General features: G+C 32.8%; 1 protein-coding gene across 1 annotated transcript; it reads right to left on the reverse strand.

Moving 5' to 3' along the window:
- Positions 1–203: 203 nt before the first annotated feature.
- Positions 204–3,290, reverse strand: HELRODRAFT_165900 (hypothetical protein; the record flags this gene model as incomplete). The annotated part of the gene is made up of 3 exons (XM_009032367.1): positions 204–239; positions 475–2,430; positions 2,751–3,290. The coding sequence occupies 3 exons, from the start codon at positions 3,288–3,290 to the stop codon at positions 204–206; spliced, it is 2,532 nt and encodes an 843-aa protein (XP_009030615.1).
- Between the last annotated feature and the right edge of the window lie 9,557 nt (positions 3,291–12,847).

Genomic DNA, 12,847 nt, shown 5'->3' on the forward strand with positions numbered 1-12,847 from the left:
CTAACAATAATCATAACAATGAACAACAACTACAAAAACAATAAAATACAAATTTCTGAAACAACAAAAAACAGAAACGAAAGCAACAACAAAACGACAACAACAATTCATTCTTCAATGCATTGGTTTGACGTAGCAACAACAATTCACTCTTTAATGCATTGGTTTGACGTAACAACAGTATTTATATAAGCAATAAAAGCTTACAAAACGGCTTTACAACTGCTTATTTTTCTAATCTATTTGTATTTTTATATGAGATATATGTGATAAAAAAATTAAATTGCAGCGATCAATTAATTTTTTATTTTCTTCTTAAGTAAGAAATTTCTTACGTGAGAAATTTTTTTCAAAGGAAAACAGTATTAACAATAGAAACTATTCAGAAATATGCAACAAAAAATACAACAAAAAATACAAAACAACAAAACAGTATGAGACAAAACGAAACAAAATTATCGGGTAGTGGGTAACCTGAACAAAATTGAGAATATCAGATGGTAGAACGAGAAGAATCAGTGAAATAATTAATGTGATCAAAGTTGGAGTAATGTAGTTGTCGTCCGTTGATTGTTTCCATGTTGACGTTGTTTTTGTTGATGTTGAAGTTTTTTTTGTTGGTGTTGTTAGTGTCTTCATGCACTGTCCAGTAATTTTATTCTCTTGAGGAACTTTCGATATTGGAGATGGCTCAATGCGAGAATAATGCCTGCGCATGTTGTTGTTGCTGTTGTCATGTTGTTGTTGTTGTAGTTGTTGTTGTTGTGCTGGCTGACATTTTTGAATTGTTTTTAGAGACAAATATGTCTGAAGTGATTGTTTTTGTTCATCAGAATTTTGTCGTTGTTGAAATTTTTTTTGATTTTTGGTAAAATGATCGTTATGTGAGCTGTCTTTTGTTTGAGTGGGCGTGTCCTTCAAATCAATCATTTCAAAGTCATCACACTTGCTCTGCTGGTCGAACGGATATTTATTGATGTTGCTGTTGTCTTTGTTGTTTTTCTTAAAAAGATTTTTGTTGTCGCTGATGGGAGCGCAAAACATCATTCCTCTTCCATCTGACGTACACTCATTCTTATCAACTGAATTAACTTCGTTCCTGCAGTTCTCGTCATTTTTATTCCTTTCAACGTTACCGCGGTCCCTCTTGCCGACCACCATTTTTTTGTCCCTCCCGTCAAAAGCGTCGTCATCGTCATCTTGGCTGACGTCAGAATTTTTATTTTTCACTTGTTTTAATTCTGTGACGTCAGCGCGCACGCTCATGGTATCACGTTCAAATTTGTCATCCGACGCAAAAACATTTCGACCGCTGAAAATCAGTTTTTTATTACACGAATTATTCCTTCCACGCAAATTTTCGTGCAAACTTCTGACACTTGCACGAAATGCACTTTTGCTTGTCGGCGTTCTTTCACGTGCGCTGTAATAATTTGTGCTTTCCATTTGCGTGTTGCGTATGGCGCGTTGCATGGCGAACGACTGACGCAGTGCTTTGATGAAACAAACGTTACAGAAGATCATGATCGCCAGCGGAATGAGTGTCGTCGTTGTGATGGTGAAGATACTGTAAGCCTGCTTGCTGCCGTGTTCGTTCAAGATGTGCTCCATTGGCTGCTTGCGAGCAAAATAACATTCACATTTTTCTGTTATGTGCTTTGGGAAGACTCTTAGTTGAGGTTCATTTGTGACGCGGTTGAAATTCTTAACTTTAATGTCGTCATTATTGCGGAAACTGTTGTTGTAGATGATACGTTTGCGTTGGAGAGAGTTACTTTTAAAATGATAGTCTTTAGTAGCAATGTTTTCATTATTAATGAATTTTTTATTTGTATTGAAATTATCACCGTATGCATTGTATTTGGAAACATTTTCGTTATCCAAGTAGTCGTAATTGTCGTAAATAAAACTGTGTTGCTCGTTCAAGTTGAGTCGCCTCCACCTAGAACCCTCCTGCGAACTTCTGCTGCCATCAATTTTATCCGATGGTGATTCAATTAGGAACAAGTCGATGCTGCTTGCCGTTCGGTTCACTTCTTCTCCACCTCTACCCAGCATCTCATCCAAATAATTTTTCATCCTTTCTTCATCGTCATTTTCATGCCACAACTTATTTTCACCACTCGCATTAACTTGCTCTCCACTTCCCATCAGGCTCCTACATGGCATAGTAATAACTTGGTAACTCAAAAACTTTGGCACGTTGACGCAGAAGGCCAGCAGAACAATGACGACCACACAGGCCCTCACGCAGCGTAGCCTCACAAACAATCGCACGTGAAGTGGCCAGCAGATGGCCACGTACCTACTGAGAGCCACAGCCGTTGTGATCCACGTACTTGAGAAAATTGCCACGTTGATCAGAGGTTCGGCGTAGGCAGAGATGTAGGCGGGAAAGTGAGATTCCTGCGGGCCCCAAACTTTCTCCATCTGACGCAAAATGTGAGAGTTGAAATTAAATGAAATATAAGTGATAGGATTAAATTTATGAGGTCTATTTTTTAAAGTTACTGAAAAATTTTAGCGCTTAGTATAAAATATTTTTTGTGATTCTATCCACTTAATGGTAGTGCATTAGATAATAAATTTTATATGACCTATCTGCTGATCTATCGGCGCTGACGCAAAAACACAAATAAACCAATGAAAAGGACTTACATACCGAAAAATAAACAACCACCTCTGTATAACTAACATTACATTAAACAACAATAGTAGCACATCTTAAACAACAAAAAATACCAGCCTACCGTGACAATAGCCCTGATAGAGTAGAGCAAGCAGACGACAAGATCGGCTGCCGCAAGAGCCACCAATCCAGTGTTGTAGGAACGTTCTATGCTAGAAATCCGAGAAACATTCTTTCGAGTGAGAACCAGAAGGTTGAGCAGGTTACCAAGAATGCCAAACATCGCGATGACTGGCACAAAAATGGAGTTGGTAATTGTTTTCACCAAGTGAACCTGTCTCTGGTGATGTAGCATCTGCTGATGTTGGTACCTGAATAACTGACTCTGTTGTTGCTGCCGCTGCTGTTGTTGTTCTTGGTATACAGTAAAACTATTGTTGATTTTGTAGAAATTTTTAATTTCAAAATCTACATGACTTCTGTTTAGAAGGCCATTCAAAAATGATTGTCCTCTCAAAAGGCCAGCAGCTGAATCCACGCCATCCAATGACGTCATCGTCGTTGTTTCCACTCGGTCTTCTCCGTCATCGTTAGGCTGGAAGCCAGAGAAATCGAGAAGACTTGTGATGTAACTGAGGTACTCCGTGCATTCATCTGACATTTTGCTCGTTCTTCTACTCTATCATTCTTTCAAATTTAAAAATTTTTCAATTATATATTTTAATAAAATAATTATTTAGTTAAAAAATAGATTGTTTTTTTTATTGGAATTATTATTTTTTTGAATTTATTTTATTTTATTATCAATAATATTTTAAGATTTTTAAAAATAATTGTTATATTAATAGATTCAATTTAATTAACGGAGCCAGACGACGCTAATGAATACTTCAGATAAAATTTAAAGTTCACTTATGCCCTGATTAAAATATTTTCCCTGTCTTATCGGCAATGAAGAGTCATTTGAAAAAAGATTTTAGACACAAAACTCATTGAATTTTTAGTTTTTGAAACTGTTTTGGAAAAAAAATTATTTTGTTTCGTTTTTTTAATGGAAGTTTGATTAATTTAACATTTTATTCAGCATTTGACATACATGCATACATTGTATATATGCAACCAATGATTGATGTTGAATGAAGATTAATCTCAAAAGCAGACTTCCTATGTTATACATATACGCATACAATCTAATGAATATATATATATATATATATATATATATATATATACGAATCGCAAACCTACACAGTTTGTATACATACATAAACAAAAAATAAACTATACGCTCGCACACATAACTCAATCTACATAGATTATGAGAAACGTTTTAAACGTTATAAACTATATATGAGCTGATTATAGAAAGAAGCACAATACCTTGGATAAGAAAGAAGAAATTTTGAGAGTGATTTGACTGGAGAATGATTTGCCTATAGAGAGTCAAGCGGGTCGTAAAAATGAAGAAAATTATCAACTGAGGAGGCGAACCATGTCGGCAGCACTCCGCAAAGACATTAAAAACAGCATTAACTAAATAAACCCACCAACACAAACCTAGACAGAAACAACAAATAAATAAACAAAGATAACCAAAATAGCAACACGAATGTGATACATTTAAAATCAAAAACAGCAGAACAAATGTTATCAATCACCATCAATGAACAACTCCGCAACAAGGTCACTGAAATTAATGCAGTATAAAACCATTATAGTTGTTTAGCATTAGGGACGCTCACAGTCGCAAACAAACATTTGTGCACCACGCTCGCACACACACTGACACACACACGCACACACAGGGAAAGAAAAAGAAAAAAACAAACAGAGAGAGAGAGAGAGAGAGAGAGAGAGAGACAGAAAAAACAAATGCAAACATGTGTGCATAGATAAAACACTGAGAAAGAATATAAAGCTAACAATCTGTTTATTCTCATCGCTCAATTAGTCGAGCTAATTAAACGTGTAAAATAACGTTTATGCTTCAAACAGCATATCCATTATTCATAAACATAACCACACAGACACACGCACGCACACACGCACGCACACACGCACGTACGCAGACACACACTCAAAATTACAAAACACATCAAACACTTTAATATTGCAAGTATGCATCGATGCAACAAATATAATTAACATTTACACTGGAATATAAATTTGAGATCTAGCAATACTTCTGCTTGATTGGCCGGACTGAGCAGTTGAAACAAAACACGTTGTCATTAACCACTCTGTCGCTACCACAAACTCTTCTGTGACTCACTTTCGAATGAAGATTTGAAGAATTGTGTAGATAGATCCTGTCAGTGTTTTTATTTCAAAGAAATATTTGGTTATAAAATATCTTCTACAACTATATTGTGCTAAATAATCTTTTTAAAAATTGCTCAACCGCTCAAACAATTATTTATTTAAATATTTAACTAGCTAATCGACTAATCTTAAACAGTATTTTGTCATTTTTATATATAAAAGTAACAAAAACTTTCGCCGAAAAATTAAAACGATTTAATTCAATACGAAACGATGACAATTCATAACGATATTATAATTCATTGCAGATCCGAAAAATTATAGTTCATTGAAAATTACAGAAATACAAATAATTGAAGTTAATTATCATTATTATTTGTAATATCAAAATATAATTAAAGAACGGTTGAGAATTTTTAAAACAACGATGCTGACAAATATGCAACAAAAAACTCTAGCTAGCATCGTTCCGTATGCTACATTGCAATACATACATACATAGATACATACATACATACGTTCAAACATGCATACATACATAGATACATACATACGTACATACATACATGCATACATACATACTTACATACATACATAAATGCCAAAATACCTAAATAGCACTACATATATTTAAAAAATGATATCATAAATTATAAATATGATCTCTAAAAAATGAAATATCGTATTTAATATATAAATATTAAACATTGAAATAAACATAAACAAACACAAACGAGCACAAAAAGATTTAAGCAAACATGAGCATAAACGAGAGTTCATATACGTAAGGATGAACACGGACAAGAGATTTAACACTTGATCATGCAAGCATGTAGCAAACATAAGTTCGATCATAAAAAAATTAACAGCACAAAATAGCATGATTTTTAAACATAATAACACCACACCATACGCACACTCGCACACACAAAAATGAAAAAAACACACACATACATACACAACAACAAACAAATATGCACACATCACACACGCACACACATACACACACATACTCCACACAAATACACATACTCCACGCAAATATACACACATCAGACAAGCACACAACACAAACATCAGCTATTTAATTGAAATAATTTTGTTTTTAAATTAATCAATAGAAAGGCGTGAAAACGCAATTTTATAAAAGATGTAATTTGATAATGAAAACCTAAAAGTAGCACCATTTGCTACATTATCGACTTTTTTTAGCTAATGTTGCTTTTTCTGGCTTATTATTTATTCGCAGCCTCTGAACTTATCTACGCATGGAAAGCTATTCTAACTAATACTATTACCACTACAATCTGAAGTACTAGTAACTACTACCATTACTACAATTACCACTCCAGCTGCTGCTGCTGCTACAACTACTACTTCTACAACTACTACCAATATTAATGATAGAGTTATAAAAAAAATTAGATGGGGTACGTATAGTAGACATTAAGTGAATGATAGTAGCATAGAAAGTTGATTGATAGTAATTTGTAGTTGCTTTGAACAGACTCTGCATAGGTAGGTGCGACATCTTCGCACTGCGACTGACACTACTTTTGTTGAGAGCGTTCTTCATTTGGGAGGATGAAGTGGTTAGGTTGCTGCTGTGTGTTTGCTCGTGCCTTGTGAACGTTCACGTATGTTTGCATGTCTGTTTGCACGTATGTTTGCATGATTGTTTGCATGTTTGTTTGATTATTTGTTTTCATGTTTCATATTTATGTACTTGTCAGATGTTTTTAAAAGATTTGAATATTCATTAAATGTGAAACCGAATGAACATAAGAACAAATATAACTGTTTTCATAACAGCTTATGAACGAAATAATTTTCTCCGTTCTGTGTTTTACAAACTAAAAAAACTTTCCTTAGGGATTAAAAATTTATTTCCTTGCACTTGTTAAGTAAACATTGCCCTCTCATTCAAGTCAGCTTTAATTCTGCTTGCTTCTCCCTGTGTGTTTGAACATTTTGAAACCATTGAAAGTACGACTCTCTGAATCCAGTATGCTTGGTGAGGTTTAAATCTTGAAATCATGCACATGTTTGCGTTTCCGCCTCTGTTTTTGTTTATGTTTTTATTCATGGTTATTTGCATGTTAGTTTATGTCTGTTTTGAATTTTAGTTGATTTTTTTTTAAATTTGAATTTGCTCAACGGATTTTTCGTGTTTTGTTTGTTTGTTATTAAACGTTGGTTTAATAGGATGTCATCTTATGTTGTGATATTTAATTGCTCTGCTCTGGCTTGAGGCTTACATTTTGTTGATGTTGATAGAGATGGGATGATGATGGTGGCTGGTTGCGTATTCGAATGTTTATGGCTGGTTCTGTTTCTGTTGGCAGACACTTTTTGTAATTTTTGTGGCATACGTCTTTGTTTATACAATTTTATTTTCAGTTGTTTGTTATTTTTCTTGGTTTAGTATCAGTGTGTATGCTTTTGATTGCTTGAAAACAAATTTCTATGGAATCAAATGTTGGGATTGTTTATTGAAAAATCTTTACAAATTTTTCTAAAACTCTAAACACGCGTTGGTTTACGAGTGTCACAGAGTCTAAATTTTCTTTATCTATCCATGCTCTGCTATTAAACATTCACATTTCAATGTTTCATTAATTTTTCGAATGGGCATTTCTATTTTAGTCTTGGTTCATGAAAGTTTCATGTTTACATTTTATGTTGTCATATGGGTTTAAAAAGTGAGATCAGAAAACAAGAGCGTCATATTTGGCATTGTTATTATTAATTGGTGCTAACCTGGTTCGAGTGCAGTCGGTTCACAACTGAAAATGATGATACGAATCGTATATATGGTGTAATGCATACGCGTGCATACAAATGGGTGTTTGCAAGTGTTTCTGAATGTAACCTGCAGTTGACATTACAATTTTTACGTCACAAAAATATAATTGCTACTTAGAAACAATTTGTAAGCGATCCTGTGTTTGACGGCAAGAGGACAGAACTAGAAACTCCATAGTTTTCTTAGTGTCAGTAACGCATCTACCTTTTATGTTTTATGTACAAAAATTTCTAAAAGCATACTTCTAAACATGTTTCTAAGCAAATAATCTTCATGTTTCATCTGCGTTTATGTTTATGTTTAATAAGTGTTTATTTGTCTTTTGAATATATTTATGTTTCCGTTATTTATGTTTATGTTTTCGCTAATATGTTAATGTGTTTATATCTATGTTAATGTGTTTATGTCTGAAGTAGTGGAAGCGTGCAGGTTGAGTAGAGCTCAGGCATTGAAAATCGCTAATTTGATATAGGGCCTTTTAATTGATATTGTTCTTGTTGATGTTGTTATTGATGTTCTTGTTGTTGATGTTGGTGTTGTGGTTGGTGATGTTGTTGTTGTTGACGATGTTGTTTGCTTCTGTTGATGTTTTTATCATTTTTATTGTCTTTATTAGCTGAATTACATACTTCAAAATGTTTTGAACGAATTAAAAGATTTGGCTACGTTCTGTTGCATAGCATTTATTATCACACTTTTACATCACTATTTTCATTTCGCAATTTTATAATTGTTTTTCATCATTAATGTTGTGCTCTGAAACAAGAAATTACAACTTCGCGTGCCTATGATGTATAAGCCGATAATCCTCTGCTTCTTAATGTTTGTAAATTTCTACATTAACAGTATGAGTGCACATTTTGTTAGTGTTGAATACCATCTGCCAATCTTCTGCCCATTTGCAGATGATATTCAAAAACAAAAAGTACTGAAAAATATTTCATTTTCTGAAAATTGTTTGAAAAAAAAATTGTTTTCCTTTCGATATATTCAATTGACAACACTGCCACCATTGAAACGTGCGTGAATTCTTTAAATTCGAGTATACAGATTTGCATTCGCAAATCTGTATGCACACAATCGAGTGCTGATTGAAATATATGGCTTTGTCCATCTGTCATACAATTATGTTCATCCACGTAATGTGATTATGGCAACACACACACACACACACACCACACACACACAGATACGCATATAGATACACCCACCCACGCACCCACATGACTCAAAAAACACACACACAAAATAATTTAATTAAATTACAAAAAAACAATTAAAATTCCAAAATATACAAAACACGAATAAATACAAATTGTATGACTTATAAAGCATGAAAACACGAATAAACAAATGATGTTTTTTTCAGGCTAACAACTTTTCTGGTGACGTTTGATGAGTTAATTGACATTTATCCGTCTTTGTTTGAGTTCCATGCATGTTTTGGTATTACAAGTTTGTATGCATATGTGTATGTAATGTATAAGTATATATGCGTGCTTGCGTGTGTGTGTGCGTGTGTGTGTGCGTGCGTGTATCTTCGTTTATAGTCATCTATATATGTTCGCATGAAAATACAAGAGGAAATTCAAGTTTAAAAGCACTTTTGGGAATGTTAAGTGATTTTTTTTTAAACTGATTAACAAAAATATGAAAACATACTTTTTTAGTTTTTAGCGGAAAATTGAATAGTTTTTTTTAATAGACAATAACAACAACAATAATAACATCAATAACATCAACAACAATAACAACAACATGCGTACATACAATAACAATGCTAACTAATGGATTCTTAAATGAATTAGGAAAAATTATTTTTGCACCTGTCTTGTTGAAATGTTTTTAAATGAAAGAACCAATCATAAATTGTTCCATGCAAAAATTTTCAAATTCCAGAAGAGCTACACTAAATACTAACTAACTTATTTAACAATAATACAATCAGACTAACAATGAGCTTAAGAAATAAATATATAAAGAAGCACGGATAACAAAAAATTGAAAAATTTGTCACTCCCCCCAGTAACACATGAACTTGACCGTAGAGAAAATTTGTATGACGTGCAATGAAGATTCCTGCAAAGGTCAAACTAAACTCAGACTGTACTAGGCTTGAAGGTGAAAAGTGCGATACTATTGTGGCGCGGAATATACTGCGTCTAAGAATAAAAATAGTTTTGATAAGATTTTTTGGAAGATTTTTAGGCTGGCATGACAATTTTTGAAAATTTTTCTTGTTGGAACAGCTGAAATAACATACATACATACATACATACATACATACATACATACATACATACATACATACATACATACATACATACATACATACATACATACATACATACATACATACATACATACATACATACATACATACATACATACATACAAATCCTGGTACATACGAGAAGTTAAAATGTAGAATGAATTTGGTTTCCATAATTCACAGTTCTCTTCCATTGCCTCCTTTAAAAAGACAGCCAAGAAAAAAATTCTCGAAAGTGTTCTGTAAACTTAATTAGTTGTTATTATTTCATACTCGTGATATTACTTTGATTTTTGTTACTATTATATAAATGTTTAAGACAATTGCAGAAACGTTGTAAAAATTTTTATTTTCCAATTTGAATTAATCATTTGAAATTTTTTATTTGTTTTTGCTATGACATTCACTCAGTTACATTTTAATTAAGGTGGTCTGCACAAGTTATTTTTCTTTTAGATCTTCTGGTGATTTTCTTTTTCACCAAATAAATGAAAAAAAAAATTATGTGAACGCTCGTGTTTGATAATGGGGTAACTATGACAATAGCATTAACCTTAACTACATCTAAATCATTGAATGTTGCCCTAGGAACATCGTTTTGATTTAAAAAATTGAGAATTATCTTTGATCTTTTTTAATTTATCTTGATCCTCTGCTGGCTTTTTTGAACTTTTTGTTAGAGACAAAATTTGTATGCTGTTTCGGATTGTCTCATTCAATCATTCTTTCGTGACGTTTAAACCACATTGCGTATTAGGAGGTACCTACACGCACAAACATACACACACGTATACCTACATAAAATCACACACGCATACACACACATATACAACATACACACACATACCCACACATACACACACATACAGGAAATACCACATACAAACATATACAAACATATACATGCACAATTTCATACGCGTACTCACACACACACAAACGGACACACGTACAAATTTTTAAAAATCAGGCGTTCTCACATAAACACAGTTCTACAGATAACCCGCCATTTTTATCAGGAGAAAATTTTGTTTCTGCTACTACAACACTAATTTCCATAAATATACTCAATACACAAAACGAAAATGAGAACATGAAAAAAATGTAAGTATGTATGTATGTATGTATGTATGTATTTATGTATGTATGTATGTATATATGTATGAATGTATGTATGTATGTATGTATGTATGTATGTATGTATGTATGTATGTATGTATGTATGTATGTATGTATGTATGCATGCATGCATGCATGTATGTTTTTTGTTTGTTTTTGTTTGTTTGTATGCATATGCATGAATGTATTTTGAAAGCAACGAGATATATGTACCAGCATGCTATAATCAAAAGAGGACAGGGCAAATAATCTGCAAAGTTGGGAAAGATAACCAACAATGCATATGTTGTTTCTTCCAATTTGCATTTCATATCACGTTGTCATTTCCATCTTATGGAATGTTTTATTTGCCTTTGATCTTGTGCGATTGTTTGCTTGTGTGTGCGTGCGTGTTTAATATAATATATATATAATATAAATTTTCATTTTTCCTTGTTTGTATGTATGCTTAACGAGATTGCTGAAATATGTGGCTGCTTCAACAATTCAATGTTATGTATTCACACAATATACAGAGTTAGAACTTATATAAGTTGTATATTACACAAACACACACACACACAGACGCACACATACAAACAAGCAAACAAACAAACAAGCACGTGAATGCAATGTGAATGGTGTGGTGAATTATATGAAGCTAACCAGACATATGCACGTGATGATATGATGTAATGTTTATGCATCTGTCCATTAAAGAATTCCATGCACGTCAATCAAAACGATGACGTCAGATAAAAAGTGTTATGACGTAATAGAAATGATGAGCTGTGGCAAATAGGTTAACACAAATGTGACGTGTGCATATTTTTTTTTGTCCAAGAACTCTGTTTATGGATTTATTTGCTTTTTAAAGAACTTTTAGAGTTTTTAGTTTTCTTATCTTAAAATTTCAGATAGAGAACTTTCCTTTCATAAAGCATTATATAAATGAAAGAATGTTTTTTTTAAAGATGAGTTTAATTGTTTTTCAAAATTTGGTCTTAACTTAGATGATTAACAAACAAACAAACTGCATTGGTAACAAAAAAATGTTGGCATCGTCAGTTCGACCATCTTCTCAGCACTGAAGAAGATTGAATGAAGAAAATACAAGGAAATGAACTTTTTAGATAGATTGCTGTGTTTATGTTTGCTTATTTGTATGTATGCGTGTGCGTGTGTGTGCGTGTATGTGTGTGTGTACATAACTGTTTGTGTGTTTGCATGCTTCAATTAACTGTCTGTTTCCACATTAAAAATTCAAAAAAGTTTAAAAAATTTTTATTGAAACAAAACTTTATAGAATTAATTTAAAAATGAACAGAAATAAATTTGAATAATTACATAAATTATTAAAAAAAGAATAAAATAAGACTCAACTATACGTGCAACTACTGCTGTTAATAAAAGCAGGCCATGTTGTGCAAAGTAAGAATTAATCTCGTTCATCAATTCAGAGGTCTGTTTATCTTTTCCTTCCTTTATTGATCCATCTATCCATCAATCAATCAATACGTCCATCTATCCATTTATCCATTCATCCATATATCTATCAATCGATTCATCCAACAATCCATCCATCTATTCATTCATAAATCCATCCATTCAAAATCCATCTAGTCTCATCTTTCTTTGCATCAGCCTAAAAGATCATCCATCTACCTAGCCATCATCAATTGTTGAATGAACGTGAGTGAATGAATAAAACCAGGGTCGTCTCCATCGATCATTCATTCATTCAACCATCCATCCAACCAACCACTCATCCATCAATCAT

Source organism: Helobdella robusta, assembly GCF_000326865.2.
Source record: "Helobdella robusta unplaced genomic scaffold HELROscaffold_8, whole genome shotgun sequence".
Classification (NCBI taxonomy): Eukaryota; Metazoa; Annelida; class Clitellata; order Rhynchobdellida; family Glossiphoniidae; genus Helobdella; species Helobdella robusta.